Source organism: Eretmochelys imbricata, chromosome 1 (assembly GCF_965152235.1).
Source record: "Eretmochelys imbricata isolate rEreImb1 chromosome 1, rEreImb1.hap1, whole genome shotgun sequence".
NCBI classification, from domain to species: Eukaryota; Metazoa; Chordata; order Testudines; family Cheloniidae; genus Eretmochelys; species Eretmochelys imbricata.
In genome coordinates, this window is record NC_135572.1 from 188,595,910 (window position 1) to 188,614,308 (window position 18,399).

At 41.9% G+C, this 18,399-nt stretch overlaps 1 protein-coding gene across 1 annotated transcript in view; it reads right to left on the bottom strand.

Annotated features, from left to right (window-relative positions):
- Positions 1-5,487: 5,487 nt before the first annotated feature.
- Positions 5,488-18,399, bottom strand: part of EPHA6 (EPH receptor A6) — a 621,363-nt gene continuing 608,451 nt past the window's right edge. Inside the window, exons 14-16 of the mRNA XM_077816508.1 lie at positions 15,806-15,999; positions 7,138-7,287; positions 5,488-5,602 (exon numbers count right to left, since the gene is read on the bottom strand). Coding sequence (XP_077672634.1) covers positions 5,488-5,602; positions 7,138-7,287; positions 15,806-15,999 — 459 coding nt within the window. The remainder of the gene's footprint in view (positions 5,603-7,137; positions 7,288-15,805; positions 16,000-18,399) is intronic.

Genomic DNA, 18,399 nt, shown 5'->3' on the forward strand with positions numbered 1-18,399 from the left:
CTCTGATGCTTTAATATAAAGTTTTCCATATCCTTAGCTTCTCATTTAATTATACAGGGATAATAGAAGAGGTCTTTGTAGAACAGAGGAACAGTTGAGAAATTCCTTGCAATAAGGGAAAACTGAAAGATATTGTTACAGAACATCTTAACGAAACACAAAGAGATACTCTTACGTGAACTGGTGTCATTATTTAACATAATAAAATAAGAAAATATGATTAATAATCTCATAGTGCTTACTATTTATTTTAAACCAAATGTATCTCCATAATAAGCTTCTGTCTATTGTTTTTTCTAAACTTGAATACATCTTGTTTAAAAAAATCTGTCAAGTCCCATTGCCTTGAGACTTTCCCTTAAATTATCTGGGGATGGGAGGATGAGATCCTATAAGATGACATTTAAAAGAGAATAATTTATCCTGTATAAGCAGCTTGGGCTACTACAGCAGGAGATCTTAACGTTTATTTCACAATACGGACCACATCTTAATCGAGAGATTGGTTCAAGAACACCTCCCCTACCATTCATGATCACTTCAAATCCCTACAGCAACTACGATAATTATTCACATAGAAAAGTACCACTAGGACAGTGTTCAATGTGTTTAATGTGATTTAGTGACTGGAATTAGGAGGAGGGCCAGTATCATGTGACCAGCAAGCTCTCCATAGACCACAGTTTGAGACCCACTCTTCTGCACTTCTTAATATATTTATTTTGGGATGTACATTTTCAGATAAGAAGCCAGGAACTATACACACATGATACACACTGACTGAAATTTTCAAAGCTGACTGGGGGATTTAGCCACACAATTCCCATTAGTTTTAACAACAGTTGTATAATTAAATTCAGTAGTCCACTTTTGAAAATCTCAATTATAATACACACTCACACACACGCATGCACACACACACACTTTTATAGCCATACTGTGCTCTGTGTAACCTAGTCTGTAATCTGAGGACCTATATTCCACCACACTATTCTTGTCTGAACAGTATGTACTACTATCTTCTAAGGATTATATGTGAAGGAGGAAGAGATTTGTGGATTCCAAATGCATGGAATATGTCTTTTGGGCAAGTGTTTTGTTTCTGTTATAGGGGACTTAAATGGGACTTAAAATTGCCCTAAAAGAGGATCTGGGGATTTCTCTGTCAGCAGACAATCCCCTGATAGCATAAAGCAGGTGTAGCCAGCTCAATTGCTACCTGTTTTCCCCCACTCTGTGCAGAAGGTATTCCAAGGTGAGTTAGAGTCATGAGGGCATTTGGCCAGAATGTGCTATGCTACAGCAACCCCCAAATGCCAGAATGGCCCCTATGGGATCATTCCAAGCCATGGAAGTTACTTGTACCTGCTCTAACTTGTACTGGGGGCCAGTTACACCCTCAGCTAGCCCCAGGGTGGATAAACCTAAAAGTTACATTAGAACCACATTTGGGGCCCTTTCCTGCTGCACTGACAATAAGCTTGGTGCAGCTAACGAACATGTCCATTATATTTAAAGAAACAGAAAACAGATATTCTAAGTTAAACATCATCAAAATACTTCAGTATATTGAAATATTCCTGTGTAAGTGGTGATCAGTCCAACAGATGTCTACCAAAGTTTAGGACAAACTTGAAGAGTGGGTAGGCCAAAGTAACAAATATGATCATAATATATGCATTTTGAATTTATGTTTGAATCTACTATTTTCAATTAAAGGATCATTTAATGTTAAAAATGTACATATTTTGTCATAAAGTCCTGGCTGATGGCCAAGAATAAACATAATACTTGTGACTGAAGCCTATACATGAGCTGCAACTGATCATGTATAAGTTATGTTGAAAGAAAACATAACAGAGGCAACTTGTTCATTAGGGCAAATTTAAACCCATTTCTCCTAAATTTCCTTCCTTTTATCTCATGAGAAATCCTCGTCTTCTCAATGACTCGAATGCTACCAGTTGTGTGCAAATATCTCAGGGACAGAATATATTACAGACCTGGGTTTCTGTAGTTATCTCATTTCAAGTAAACTATCGTCAGTACTATGGACTAGGGATGAAATTCATCCTTTTGCAAAGGGCCAGCACAAGAACTGTTCACTACATAAGTATCACTTGAGCCCTATTTTGAAGGCTCAAATGGTGCAAAGGACCCGTGTAGGCCAATAGCAGATGGATTTATTTCATTCTATATGAACAACAATAAAATCCTAGAGAAGAATGTATATGGAGACTTCACCTGTAAATTACTATATCAGTAAATTTTCCTATGCCCACATTTTAATATACATTTTTGCATTTGTCTCTCTCACACTCCCTTTATTCTGTGCATTTTCAATAGTTTTGGTTACTGAATGGTGTGCATGGAGAGCTAGATTTTTAAGAATAGCCTAGTAAATCAGTTTGAATGCTAACTGTGTACGCTAAGAGCAGCTAATTTTCATCTGGCGGAACAGTCATCCATTTTAGTGGAAGCTGCTGGTAATGTTGTGCATACATTTGTAGGCTGCACAGAAATGTCCACATTTGAAAAGACAACACCAGCATATTAAAAAACCCCAAACCTCATTGCATTTCTTTTGTATGTTGAAACAGTGGAGTGGGCAAGAGTAAAAATGCAGTTTCTAAAGCTGGGGAAATGTAAGTTTGATCAAGATCATTATTAAGAAAGAATTATGCAGCACAACAACAAAAACCATCCATAGAAACCCACAAACTCTAGGAGATGATTTTTAGGTTGTTGTTTTTCTTAAATAAATGTCATCGCCAAAAGAATCCTCTGTCACTCCTTCCCTGGTTACTTAAACTCTTGTTTTTATAAAAATATATTTAATTAATAAATGTTTCAATATTGTTATTATATTTGTTCTATTGAAAATATATTTTAAAAAGTGTGATAAATCTGGAAATTAATTTCCATGAGACATATCCAGGTTAATGTATATATAACATGCAGCTTTGCATCCACACTTCCAAAAATGAACAAACATATGTATGAGCACAAGAATGCACCCATATGGTTTGGATTAATTTTGAGTACCTCTTAGCAAGTACTGGACTCCCATGCCTCATTACATATTTAAAAAGCTGCTTGCAAAGATCTCTTCCCAAATGGCACCTTGATGGAGATGAAAGCAACGACAGGCAAAAGGGAAAGCAAAATAGTAAACGAAAATAAACTTTTAGATTTGAATCTGAAGTTCTTATTTTAAAAAAAAAGTCTTACAACATGGAAAAAATGGTATGCTTTTTGTTCCATAAGAGAACCCTACTTAACGAAAAATAAAATATGGAATTTGGGCAGAAATTTACAAGAGCGTGCCTCACAGAGAAGAACTAAAGCTAGTTTGTTCTATTAAGGGCCCTTGATCCTGAACTTCTCATGTGCACAAATTTACTCTTGTATGTGTTTGTGGGACTGGGGTCTAAGTTTTTGAAACATATTCAGCAAATTAGCATTCAAAGATACTAGTGAATCTATATCTTTAGGAAATCTATTCCTCTATTAGAACTTTAGAAAAACAAAACTAAAAAAATGCACTTGATTCACCACTATTACTCTGTTGAAATCAGTGGAGTCATCGGCATAAAAGTGGAATAACAGCAGTGAATCAGACACAGTGTGTCTTACTCTGTGAAACTGGTTAGAAGGATAAACCTTTCTGAATCTTCTCCTGCTCTTCCTTCTCTGCCTTCCATATAGAACAGCAGCTTTTTCCCAGTATCAAGAAGTATGCTTTTTAAGCTGCAAATTAAGCAATAAATATCGTTATGATTACTTAGTCTGGTTAATTCATTTTGTAATACATATACATTTTACTGATCGCCCCAAATGTGCTTTTTAACTGAAAATTAATAATGCTCAAGTATATTCTTGCTCCACATAACTTTAAAAATGATATACAAATTAACACAAACATCTACATCCAGTTTACATGTGACATGCATGTAAAAATGTGTGTGGCTTTCAGAGCATGCAGACATGCGCTCATTTCATGGTTCACAGTAGCGCATATCTCATGCAAGTTTTGAAAATGTAGCCCATTATATCTATGTACGTCATCTGAATAGAGCATGAAAGCTTTAAGTCTTATAGAGGTACAAATATTGTGCTCGGCCTTTGCATCCATTTTCTTGCATGTAAATATGGCTATTAAACAGTTCTAGTTTTAAAGAGAATTATCTTAGACGTCAGTTAGACATTTGTACTAAATGAAGACCAGCTAGTTAATAACTAGAAATCCATTTCATCATCGTCTGCTTTTTACTTCTAACAGCAAACGTATAAAAGTAGACTCAAGGCAACATATTATTACACTGCTGTCCTAGGCCTCTCTCTCTGCCTACATATAATGTAGTAACTAATGCCGCACTCTTACATTGCGTAACATACAGTAGTGATTAGTTTGTTTGTGTTCCACTGATCTCTCGTTGATGGTATGGCAGATCTGCTCAAGTATGAGGATCTCATCATCCCCCTAATGGCTGGCCCACAGAAGTTAGATAAGTCCTAAAACTACTAAACTAATGGAAATTCTCCATTAGCTGCAGTAGTAGAGGCCTGTGGTTTTGAAGCAGAAAGCTCTGTGAAGTCTACGTGACTGCAGTGTGCAGTATAGCTGACAACTGAATATTCTGTGTGGCTTAAGAATTGTTACAACAGCCTTTCCAAGGGTTACTCACCATGTGGTAGAGGCAGCTACTTAGTATAAAAAAAGGATGAAAAATGGTGAAAAATTCTAATAATGAACCAATTTTGCAACCAACTCTATAAAGGATAAAAATAATGTCAGCTGCTTATACAAATAAATTTAAACCCAGGGCCTCAGGAAGATTTAAAGTTCAGTTCTTTCTAATCCGCACCCCAGTTAGTTACACATAACAAGAATTCACTACATGAAATCACTGGTCATCTCTGCAAAGAATTCTAACATTTTCAGGCACCAGCTTACCAGCATTTAAACTATTACGAAGTTAAGGTAACAATCTGACCCATACATTTGGATTTAGTTAAGAGATAAAATAAATATTTATGTCAAACTTTTTTTTTCTGATTGCACATTTGATATTGGAAGCTACATGATCACAAAACATGAAAAAAGTCAATTACTTTTTGATCTACCATCAAACTCTAAATACATCAATAAGGAAGCCACACCAGGCCAAATAGGCTATCACTTTCAAAGAAGTCCATGAAAGTGTTCCAAATACTGTTATACAAAGTTACACATCCATGCTGAGTTATTCACCAGTGTGTAGCAACAGTCTTGCAGTGCGCCAGGATTGTATTGGCAGGTAACTGACGGAGGAACTATGCCGTGTGATTAAAAATTCCACATTGGAAGCATTAACGTAAAAGTGTGTATTTATAGTCTGAATGGGAGACTGCAGTTCTTGAAGTTGGGAGGAACATAAGGGAGGAATGAGAATATCTTCCATTTTAGAAATGCTGAGGCACAAAACAAAGTTGCTTCTAGTACTTTCATACATGAAATCCTTTCTCCTGTATGTGCATCATGTGTAATCGCAAAGTCTGTAAACTGCTCACTATTCGTCTCTGATGTCCAATGAGTACAACTCCAATTCTCCTAATGTCACTGTAAGATAAAGAAAGGTTAAAATTCACCTTGCATGCATGTACAGCCACACAGAAAGAATTCTGATTGCTTCCACATATTGCTCAGCACCTAATTCTTCATCAGGACTATTCAATGTCTTGATTTGAATATGTAAAAATGCCCTACATTTGCAGGCATTCAAAGGTGCACCCACCTATTCTTTATTTGTATAGGCAGCCATTTAGAAAAAAAATCACATCTCATAGTTAGTCTCTAAGGTGCCACAAGTACTCCTTTTCTTTTTGCGAATACAGACTAACACGGCTGCTACTCTGAAACCAGCTTTTTTGCTGTATCCTTAAAGGTCAAAATCCTTCTCCCAGCCCCTAGACACAAGCCTGAGAAGCAAGCAGAGAAAAGGGACCTCCACAGGGTGGGAGGAGGGAAGAAATCCTTCCCACCCATGCTGCAGAGGCAAGAAGAACCACTTCATGTTCACTATTGCAGGTGCTGCAGCACTTCTACTGCTTGCAGGATGAGTAGGGAGAAGAGCAACAGTTTGTAGATCTGCATAGTAGCAAATCATCAGCTCTGCCCATGCTTATCTCCCAGTCCACCTTTGCCTCACCTACTTCTACAACAGGCTGATGCAAAAGAAACACCATGAAGCATCCAGCTCCTTCGCTGTAGAACCTCCCAACAATTTAAGTGCATTGAGTACTGTCTGTGGATGAGGAGGGCAGTATTTGACCATTTAATGACAAATGGAAAGAGCTAGTGGATGCTAATGATTCAAAACTGCAGTAAAGTTAATTATGATCTGGTGACAAATCTTCACACTATAAAAACCCCACACAATAGACAAGCTCTGAATTGGCATTAAACATTAGGACAAAAGAGTAATTTATGTGGCTCATGCCAATCTTCTGAGGCAAGAACAGTATTTTTTTAAAAAAATGTGAAGTACAATACAACTTTCAGAAAACCAGTACAGTATTATAGAATTTAGTATTATATAGCTCCCTTCACATTCAAAATGTGGCACAATGTGTGGTAAAATGTCAAATTAGATACCAATAGCAACAGTCATTATTATTCACTGCTCCTGCTCTCACTGAAATCACTAACAAAACTTCAATGGAGCAGGATCAAGAACTGAGTTCTAGCAGTGTGCCTGGGACTGCACACAACACAGAAAAGATATGATTAGTGTACATAATCTGGACCTGAACTTGTTTACAGAAAAGTACATTTTACCATTGGTTCAATGGGAGCAGATCAAGGCCCCTATCCAACAACACACTATGCATGCAAATAGTCCCACTGATTTCACATGGTCATGCAAAAAGTATGCGGTGGAGCAAGGAATTTAAAACCAAGTCCACTGAGTCTCTTAATCACCACATCATCTTTCGTTGCCATATTCAATATTTTGATTGAAAGTCTTTTATTAACTGTACTAGCAAAGTGAAAATATACTTTTGTTCCATACATCTTAGCACTTAGGCTCTATCACCGTTACATCTGAGCAATTGCAGTTTACCCACTGTACCGATAATAATTTACATACTTACTCAATGCTCATTCTTGAAACCACATCCAAAGTTGTGAAACCCGCTGCCATGAAGTTATTTTTATACTGACCCATTTTTATTGAATCTAGCCAATCAATGACTGAAACAAACAAAGGATATTCGGGAACTTCACCAGGTGAATCTGGCATTCTACAAAAACAAAATGTAAAAGCTTGTAAAGAAGTAATAAGCATAAAAAATAAAGCCTTGTTTACTTTTGTAGAGATATTTTTGTACTAAAAAGTTGACCAAACTAGGGCTAGGTCTACACTACAGCCTATCTTGGCAAAGCTTATGTCGCTCAGGGGTGTGAATATTCCACCCCCTGAGCGACATAAGTTACACCAACATAAGCATTCGTGTGCACAGCGCTATGTCAGTGGGAGAGCTTCTCCCGCTTACATAGCTTATGCCGCTTGTGGAGGTGTTTTTTTTATGCCGATGGGAGCGCATACAATGATACAGCTGCACTGCTGCAACACTGTACATAAAGGCATAACCTAAGTCTATCAACACTAGAAAGAAATAAGAGATGAGCTCATGCTGCAAAGTTCAGATCCTGAACTGAAGTTCTCCAAAGTTTCAGAAAAAATCAGATCTACTACTTTGATTCTGGCCCATTCTCTAAAATTTGTCAGTTATATTTTAGTATCCAAAATTCCTTTTTAATACTACTATGAAGGAAATCATTGGAACTCTACAGGAGTTTTATATGCACAAGAAGTTCAGAAATGGACCTATCCACATTATTACAATTTTCAATATAGAGTATATCTCTGCAGAAAAAGAGGTTACTTACCTTTACAGCAACTGATGTTCTTTGAGATGTGTGACACATTGCGCAGTGGGTGAGTGCAAACCCAGTGTGCATGCATAGGACAATTTTCTAGTCAGCAGTACTCACTGTGATCGTGCACGTGCCCTTCTTCTCCTTGTTTGCGCCACAAGGGTGTAAAGGGCAAAGCCCCCCTGCCACATCCCTGGAGGCTGGGAACCAGGGGAAGAGTGATTGGCAGGACTATGGAGAGGTTGTGGAAGTCCAATATCTGTCTCAGCCAGGCTGGGGCTATGAGGATTGCCCTGGCCTTCTCCCACCTTCCAAAGTACCCTGGGGAGCAGGGGAAAGGGAAGGAACACATGGAACAGTCCCTCTGTCCATGGGTGGAGAAAGGCCTCTGAAAGACCCTGGACGTCTGTTCCTCCTCCCCCACGCAGAGGTCTCCCTCGTTGCAAAAAGATCTGAGTAAGAGACCCTGCATTGTTGGAAGATGTCCTGGAGGACACACCTTCTAGTGCTCCCACCACTCATGATTGTCACAGAAGTACCTGCTGAGGCTGTCTGGACCGCTGACAGGGAGATGCCATGTCCTATTGCAGAGTCACATACTTGGATGGCTTCTGGCACAGAGCCTGTAATCTAGTGCTGCCTCTGCTGCCTGTTCATGTAGAAGACTGGAGTGGTATTTTCCAACATTACCAGAATCATTTGACCTTGAATGACTGACAGGAAGGCTATGCATACCCTGTATACAGCCCTGAGTTCCTACACATTGATGAGCATGGCCTTGTGTCATAAGATTGCCCATGTGAACCCCTACCCCTGAATGTAGAGGCATCTGTGATCACAGTCCTTGAGGGAGAAGTGGGATTATACAGAACCCCTCTGCAAATTATTGCTTGGGTCCTTTCACCAGCTCGGTGATTAGAGAATTGCCAGAGGGAGGTGCAGCACCTTGTCTATGGGTGTCTTTTGGAGCTGTAGATGGAGGACAGCCAAGCTTGATGGTGCCAGAAGTGAAGCCTCGCATATGGGCTGATGAGCATACAGGTCACCATAAGATCCAGAAGCCTGAGGCAGGATCTTGCTTGTGTCAGCAGATGGGAACAGAGATTGTGCAGCATCTGGAACTGGTTGAGTGATAGATAGGAGGTGGCTGCCCTTGCATCGAACATTGTCTCACTGAATTCCATCCTCTATGTGGGTGCTAATGTGGATTTCTTTTCATTAACCAGGGGCACAAGTGCACAAACAGTTGGAGAACAGTCCCAATGTTGGCCTGGACCGGAGGTTCTGAGTGGCTGATGAACAACCAGTTGTCTAAGTATGGGAACACGTGGCTAGCCATCATTCTGAGGTAGGCAGCGACCACATCTAGACACTTCGTAAACACCTGGGCACTACAGACAGCACAAAGGGCAAAACCCAGTATGGATCGTGATTGTTCTTGAATACAGAATTCAGGAAGTGCCTGTGTGATGAGTGCATCATAATGTGAAAGTATGTATCCTTGAGCTTGAGGGCAAGGATCTAGGGAGGGGATAATTGATGCGAGGGAGACCATCTTTAACTTGAGATTTTTGTTGTTGGTAGTCAGGTCTCAGAGGTCTAATATTGGTCAAAGCCTCACTGGTTTCTTGGGGAATGAAGAAGTATCTTGAATAGAATCCCCTACCCCTCTCTCAAGAAGGAACTCCTCTACAGTGCCCAAAGCAAGGAGGGCCTACACCTCTTGCTGAAGCAGGGTCTTGTGGAGGGGTCCCTGAAGACGGATATGGAGGGAGGATGATTGTGTGGTAGAGAGAGGAAATGATGGCATAGCCACTCTGGACCACCTCCAGTTCCTAGTGGTCTGAAATGATGCTGGACCAGGTGTGAAGTTAGTGAGCCAAATGGTTGCCAAAAGGAGGGGAAGGCAAAGATTGTGGAACACTTGGTATGCTGTCCTTGGGCATTAAGTCAAATTTGTTGCCTGGTTGGTACCAAAGAAGAGTGGTGAGGTTGCAAGGTAGATCCTCCAGCAGGCTTCTTTCTTGAGGATATCTGCCTGCAACCCAAAGGCTCTGGTGGCCTGTAGTAGAAAAACGGTGGTTGCTGCTGCTAAGGCTAGGACCTGACGTGCCTCTGCATGGAGTCCAGGGGATAGATTCCCAAGGACCTGAGGATAACCTTAGAGTCCTTAAATGATTTCACTGCTTTTGTCGGGGGGTCGGCTGTGTGCTACAGGCTGGCAGTACCGCCTAATGACGATACTCCAGGGTACAATGCCTAATAGTGAGAGTCCAAGGCTGCTTTGCCTAGCGGCAATAGCTCAGAGCAGTGTCACTCATTGGCGAGAGTCTAAGGGTTGATTTCCCTGGAAGTTACAGCTTGTGGCAGTGTTGCCCAATGGTGAGAGTCCAAAGGCCGCTTTACCTAGTGGCAATAGTTCAGGGTAGTCCACAGTGTGGGGGGGAGGTAGGGGGACCCAGGGCCCACCCTCCTCCAAAGGGTTCCGACCCAGGGCCCTTTGAAACAGTGGCCCTTCCACAGGGCTCAGCCTGATACCCCTAAGCGTGCTCCCTGGGTTACTTAATACCCTTGTTCCAGTCCCTCCAACGTCATCACAGGTTGACTTGGGGTTCCTCCTGTGTTCCCTTATGATGTGTCTCCAGAGTTTCTTCCGTGAGCCCTAGCGTGTCGTCACCCTCAGTGTCTGTGGTCAACATGCTTCCCGTGGCTGGGCTAGGAGGCGTGGTCCTGGCGGCATGGAGCCCTGGCAGCTTCCCAGCAGCTGCACCCGACTGCTCTTCTCCGCAGTCAGCTCAGACTGAGCTGAGTCACTCCCTTTTAAATGCTCCCTCCACTGGGGAGCATGCCCAGCAGAGGCGAGGGGATGTGGCATCTTGGGCCCAGAGCAGCTCTTTAACCTTCGCCTCACCAGTGTGGGGTTGGTGCACCCCTGTCATAGTTTTGTCAGACTTATCATGGAAGAGTAAGCAGCCCTTGAATGATGGATCTTCAATGGTTTTTTGTAATTCCTTAGGTATACCTGCCAAGGTGAGCCACTAAGAGCAGCACATCGTGATCACTGTTACCATTGACCTGGAGGCCACGTCTGCCACATCCAAGGCCACATGCAGAGTGGTCCAGGCAACCAAATATCCTTCTGCAAGAACAGTTTGAAGTCATCCTGGCAGTCTTGCAGCAGCCTACTGATAAAATGTTGCAAAGCACAGTAATTGACATGGTCATATTTTGCCAGGACGGCCTGGTAGTTTGATATCCTCATCTGGAGATTTGAGGTGGACTAAGATTTCTGACTCAGCAGGCCAGGGTGCTTCGCCTCCTTATCCTTGGGTGTCGACTTCGGTTGGCCTTGGCAGGTTCTCTTGTTGGCCATTGTTATTACGAGGCTGAATTCAATATCTAGGGGTTCCTCTTAACTTTACAAAGCAGAACCAGCTCAAGCCCCAACCCAATCCCAGATTTCCCAGAAATCTGGGAAAACTAACTTCTGCTGGGCGCCTCTAATAGGCAATATTTCCCCATTTGCAATCAATGAGTCTTTGTGTAACAAAATAAAACTTTTATTAAGAGTAGAAGGAACACATCATTAATTTGAGAAAACACCACAACAATGATTCAAAAGTATGCAGACAATTAAGTAAACACTCACCTCACACTATCTTGGGCAGTAGTCTTTCCCTCAGTTTCCCACCTTGTGGTATAAAAGTCCATAGCGCACCACTCTTCCTTTCCCTCCACTGCACCCCATTTGTGGTGTATTGTCCGAAGTCAGTGAAGTCTCAGAGTCCAGGAGTGCGTTCAGATGGGTTCACCTCTTGTCTCTGAATGGGGAGGGTTGAGTGATGCCTCTGCCACTGCTGCTATGTTGCCACTCTCTCTGTTCACGGTTATCATTACTGCTGCTTGCCGCCAACACTACTGCCTCTGCCTTCATCTTTAATGCCGTGTTCTGAGGTTCCACCCCCTAGCCCTAACCCTTAGTGATTTCAGCTCTTAGTGATTTCACTGGGTAGTGGGGAACCTCTCTGCCGCTGCCTCCTCTGCACTATCTTTCACCACAATGCTGTCCTCAAACCAGGTCTTAGGCTCAGCCCCCTAGACCACCTTATCAGTGACTGCAGCTCTAGTGATCCCTGAGCAGAAAGAAAGACTCTCAATTGAGTCTGATCAGCTCTATCTTTAAACATTGGAGGGGGCTGGTCAAATGACATCTGGGATTCTTTCAACAGAGTCCAACCACCAGGGTGGAACACCTGTCCCCATCCCCTCTGACCTTCACTTGAATTTGCCATCACTACCTCACACTTAGTGAGTAACATACGTTTAGGTTGACTTCCTCAGTTAGGTTATATTAAGTAAAGTTCTGCTGCTGTTTAGTCATACAGTAACAACAGCAACATTTCATTACACTTGCATCCAAGACTTACGTGAATTTTGCCCCCAAACAGCCAAAATTGATCACTTTGGCCAAGCAGGTATGTCTGCTTATCTCCTAGGCACAGTAGGTACATCTGTGCAAATACGGTCTGCTCCTGAGGTGTTTTCCTTCAGCACACCAATAGATGGAAGGAGAGAGCTCATTCAGACTACGGGCTTACAGGATGAGACAGTGTAGTCCATTGGGAAACATGTTGCCCACCCTGTGGGTGTTGGGGGACCCCGGCCATATGGCACAAACATCAAGGCTGCTATGTCCAAGGATCTGGAATGCATCAGGGGTGACTGCAGCTTCAATAGCTGTAAGGACGCTGGGACCGGTGATGAGGCCTGAAGTGCTGGAGCCTCTGTGGGTTGGTCAGTACAGCTGTGAGCGCACAGATCCCAGGGGTGAAGGCATCAGGATGTCCTGTACTGGAGGCAACTTGTAGCAGGTTCTGCACTAGCCGGTTACTGTTCTGACCGCCTCAATACCAAGGAAGCTAGCACTGCTTCGACAGCATTGGGGAAAGCCTCTGGACCACTGGGTCTGTTCAACTGGTGCTGGCTTCAATGCTCAGAAAACATTTTCAAAGTTTTGAGGCACCCTTAAAGTCTGACAGCATGGTAATTTTATTTAGCTTTGAAGTTGGGAGCAGGGGAGGGAGATCTCCGTCTCTCCTCCTTCAAAAGCCCGCCCTCCGAGTTCAACCTATCGCCGCACCTTTTAGAGAAGTTGATGCTAGGGCCAATTTCGATGATCTATGTCCCCTGCATGTCTAGATGCCTGGAATCCAGGGTGAGAGTCTGGCCTCATCGCCTGCTTCATGAAGAAAACTCTCTGTCGTGCCTCCCTGGAGTGCTAGGTCTGCTTCAAGAAGAACCTGCAGATTTCACAGCATTCTAGGGCGTGTCCCTAGCCAAGGCAAAACTGACACCTTATTTGTCTGTCATTCAGCAGCATAACCGCCTCTCAGGACAAGCTGTTCTTGAAGCCCAGGTACTTGCCATGGTTGGCCATGGTGGTCAGTACTACCTGCAACCGTGGAGAAGGGTTCCTCGTCCTGCCGTGTTCACCTGCACCTATCTGACTAAAATAACAAGGCTAACTAGATGCCAAATTGGAGGAAAATCTGAAGAGAGTTGCTACAAAATGTACCTGTGGGTGGTAGAGAAGGAACTAGGTGTGGCATGGCAGTATCAGCCTTTGTACCCTCACAGAATGCATGAGGAAATGAAAGGTGCATGTGCCACCCCAGTGGGTATTGCTGACCAGAAAATTCTCCAATGCCTGTGCACTGGCCCTGCACGCCCCAGCTGTGGAATATGCATATGGACTAGCACTTGAAGAAGAATTTAAACTCTTGGGATGAAGATGATGACATAATTTTGAAACTCACCAAAGCAAAGCAGAGGGTATAAAAGCAGATTGAACCTTGGCTATTATGGGAAAATAGCACAATTAGAATGAAAATGTATTAATACCATGCTGGGTAATAACTTTTACCTTTATCTACATAGAAAATAGGTGAAAAAGGGAATGGCTGTTTATTGCTACATTATTAGGCAGTGGTTGCAGCAGCTGGAGTACTAACCTAAAGAGCAAATAAGAACTATATTTTATACTCTGATTTTCATGGGATTTTATGTATGGTAGTAAACAAAAATAAAAGGGTACAGCTAATTCAATCACACTTCTGTCTCAATATTTTTTAACCTACTATAGTTTCAAGTAAAATTTAAGAGATTAGAGAAAACAACATTCTCTGTTGGGTTGGATCCTTATTTCCTTTGGACTTTAATCCACGTGGTAGGGAGTGCTCTCAGCTCCCAGTGACTTTATGCATTTGGCAGCACATTGTGTATAAACGCTTTGTAAATTATTTTGTCTGTTATTTTCACCAACCTGTGTGGTTCTTTGACAGAGCACACGGGGTGGGGCGTAAGGGGGGAACAATTTATAAAATATGAAAAAAATACAGTAAAACCACAAAACCAGGCAGGGAGACTGAGGGACAGGTGCAATATCTGAAACTATTTTAAACCAAACCTTTTAAAATTGATTAGATCACAAGCTGAATAGCAGAAATGTGTTTGTAACACTCTAAAGAATCAGTATTTTGTATTTCTGCCTTTATCTGTAATGCCATGTTCTGAGGTTCCACCACCTACCCTAACCCTTAGTGATTTCAGCTCCCCCCATACATCACTTTGAAAGCATATTCTCTAAAACAAGCATATGATGGTTTATAAGTATTTTGCAGTACTTTTTAAAAGAAAGATATATTCTAATTTCAGTGGGGCAACTTACAGGGGAAAATACCACTCCAAACCTAGCCTTAACAAGACACCACTAACTGTTCCAAACTTTGACTCTAGTGTGGGGAAACAAACCAACTCCAACTATCACACAAATCTGGGGTGGCCAGATAGCCACAGCTCTAAACCTAATCTGCATTTACCTAATAACCTTTCCCCTCAAGCTTACCTGTGGCAAACCACCAGCCCCAACTTTAGCCCGAGCTACCAGCCTCTCTTCACACTCTGGACCAGGGCCCCATGCCTCCCCCGCCAAAGTGGTCTAGACACTCTCCCTGGCTCGGGGCACTGCATCACCCCTGCAAAACCTGCAGTGAGGCTATGAAGTATTAAGAGGTTCAGAGGGCCCTTCACACTGGAGTGAATTTTGACCTTAATGAATAAGAGTGGGGGCCAAATTCATCCCTGATATAAATGTACTGATTTCAGTTTACTCCTAGGATGACTTCAGTTTACTCCTAGAATGATTACAAAGGGCCAGTCATTTCTTCAACAGCTCTACACCTAAAATCTGCTTTATTCATGTGCATAATATTACTTTGGGAATAGGGAGGAAGCTTTGGGTAGCACCTCCAGGAATTAGTTGTGGAATGGGAGTGCCATAGATTTGTTGTATTAATATCCCTCTTCCATTAAGGGGAGCACGACTTCGCAAGTATAGAGTATAACTAGATTCAGAAGGAAAATACTCTAAGGCAGTTTACCAACTTTTCATGCACTCTGTGCTATTTCAAATGAAGAGACAGAGCACGGAAGAGAGAAGAAAATTAAAGCGGGCACTTGGAAAACAAGAGTATAGGACAAACACCAAACAAAAGGTGGAAAAACAGAGAGGAGACTCATGAAGATCAAAGACTGACAGAGCACAAACAAAAGAGAGAGATGAAAATGCTGGACCAAAAAAGAAAAATGGATATGAATGTGCTTGAGAAAAAAAAGTCCTTTTGCATGCGATTTTACCAGCGTCATTTGATAATAAAATATACTTTATAAGAGGCTCAGAATGATTTTAAACACACAACACTTAACAGCTAAGTGCTAGCTGAGCTCAGAGCTGTATCAGGATATCCCGTTCCTACATAATCCTCTATGTTATCAGATGGCAGTCATGATTGTATGAGGAAAGAGCACTGAAGTGAGTCTTACACAAGTACATCCTCCACTAGGGTATGAAGGGAGCTGGGGTTGCGGATCAATTTGTCTAGGAAGCTGACAATGTCAATAAACTTTGGCCGGTGGTTTCTCTCTTTTTGCCAGCAGTGAAGCATAAGTTGGTGGAGAGAAGCTGGGCAGCCCATGGGAGCCGGAAGCCTGTAACCTTCTTCTATAGACAGTATAACCTAAATAAAGATAATACGGGTGATTACAGATCATCATATTAACACACATAAGGACAATATCAAACTAGGAATGCAGACCAATGATAAATCAAGACTAAGACACCCTCATGGTCCAGCATTGTATGCAATTTTGAGATCCTCACATGCAGATGGGGTGAAGGCCAGGATTATGACTAGTGTTCGTTACACTACACTTAGTCTCAGACAGAGCCAGCAAAGCATTAGTGACAAGAGTGTGTCCCATTCTATTATTTTTTACTATTTCTACTATTTATTCTATTATTAACAACCTTTCTATTAACCAACTGTGAAGGAGGAGAAGAGGAGAGAAATAAGAAACATCCTTTTCCTCTTCAGCAACCTGAAGTCAGGAAGCCAACAAAATAATCTCATAGTAATATGCTCTGATATTTGCATTGTGACATTGCATTAATACATGCCAATGTCATGCTGTAATGAGATTGTCACAGTGCAAATACCACAGTGCAATGTCTGGCCCTCTGTAACTTCATTTGATGACAAAGTGGTTCTCCTGTTCTTCAGGACTGAGATGACTGATCCAGACAATGAAAGCCATTTTGCAGTACAACTTAATGCAACTTTGTCTTGTACAGCATCTTTCATAAAAACTGCATCCTAAAATACTTTTAGGTGTGTGTGTGTGTGTGTATTTATATATATATGAAATTACAATGTTAGATAAAAATACCAGGAAAGTTAATCTGCAAGGATTGGCAGGGGCAGAAAGATAGGTTTTCAACTGAGGTTTGAAAAGAAATGGACTGATCAGATAGAGGAAAACTGTTCCATGTAGGGGGAGCTGCAGAGAAGGTGGCTTTGTTTAATAACTCTGGTGAGACAGCTGAAAGTGACAAACGGGCCAGTGCTATATAAGTGGAGAGAGCAGGAAGGAAAGCAGACACAGACAAGTTCTGTGAGAGGTCAGCTGGAGTGAGTTCATGAAAGATTTAAAAACTAAGACTAGAATGTTTACTAGATCCTGAAATGAAAAGGGAGCCCGTGGAGCTGTTGAAAGAAGAAAATGATGTCGTCATGCTTCTTTGCACATAGAGGGAAACAAGGACAACAACAAACAACCCATATACAATATCCACTGAAAAGTAAATCACAATATTTACAATAATACATTGGCCTTTGTGAGAAATATACCTGTTGAAAGCATGCACTCTGCATTAAAGTGACTACATATGTTACTATATATATGTTATATATGTTACTATAATTATACATACACATACATGTGTGCATTGCACATATAATCAAATACAGCAGTCAGAGTGCACACTACATTATTTACAATAAAGCAATGCTTTATAACTGTAGCTTCTGTATTTTCAATCCTATTAGCATGGGAATCTAGCTTGCTCTCTTTCTGAAGTCTGAATGAGCATTGTTGGCTGTTTATGCTGCAGGCGTTATGCTAATAACAGTAATGAAGCTACATTAAGACCTTCATTAAGACCCTTCACATTAAGACCCTTCACCTTGTGGTGCAGAGGGAAGAAAGAGCATGATAACTGCACTCAACTGGGCCTGAATTTTTAGAAAGGAGAGCTGAGCAACAGAGCATTGCCCTCCTGTACACTGGCAGAAACCTACTGTGCGTAAAATCATAGAATCATAGAATATCCGGGTTGGAAGGGACCTCAGGAGGTCATCTAGTCCAACCCCCTGCTCAAAGCAGGACCAATCCCCAACTAAATCATCCCAGCCAGGGCTTGTCAAACCTGACCTTAAAAATTTCTAAGGAAGGAGATTCCACCACCTCCCTAGGTAACGCATTCCAGTGTTTCACCACTCTCCTAGTGAAAAAGTTTTTCCTAATATCCAACCTAAACCTCCCCCACTGCAACTTGAGACCATTACTCCTTGTTCTGTCATCTTCTACCATTGAGAACAGTCTAGATCCATCCTCTTTGGAACCCCCTTTCAGGTAGTTGAAAGCAGCTATCAAATCCCCCCTCATTATTCTCTTCCGCAGACGAAACAATCCCAGTTCCCTCAGCCTCTCCTCATGTGTTTTGAGCTGTATGGGCAACTGGGATTGTGATGGGGTAAGTTTTGAACCACTCAGCAATAGCACTAAGCTTTACTCACAAGTTAGTATAATTTGCCACAGAGATCTTCCAATTTGTAGCTTCTTCCACTTCCTACATGCTTGGGTGTAATGTGCACTGATAGATCAGAGCCTAATGGGGGAGCTGGCTGTGCTGCCCGGGAGAAGTGTGTGCAGAGGGACAAACGTGTTGCAAGGGTCCTGGAAATTGCAGATTTTGGGCCTCAGATTTCTTGCAGGTCCTCAGTTTCCATGTGATTAGGAGTCCCTTCCCCCTCATTCATGCTGCTACCCATCCTCTCAATGGGATAAACACTAGATCA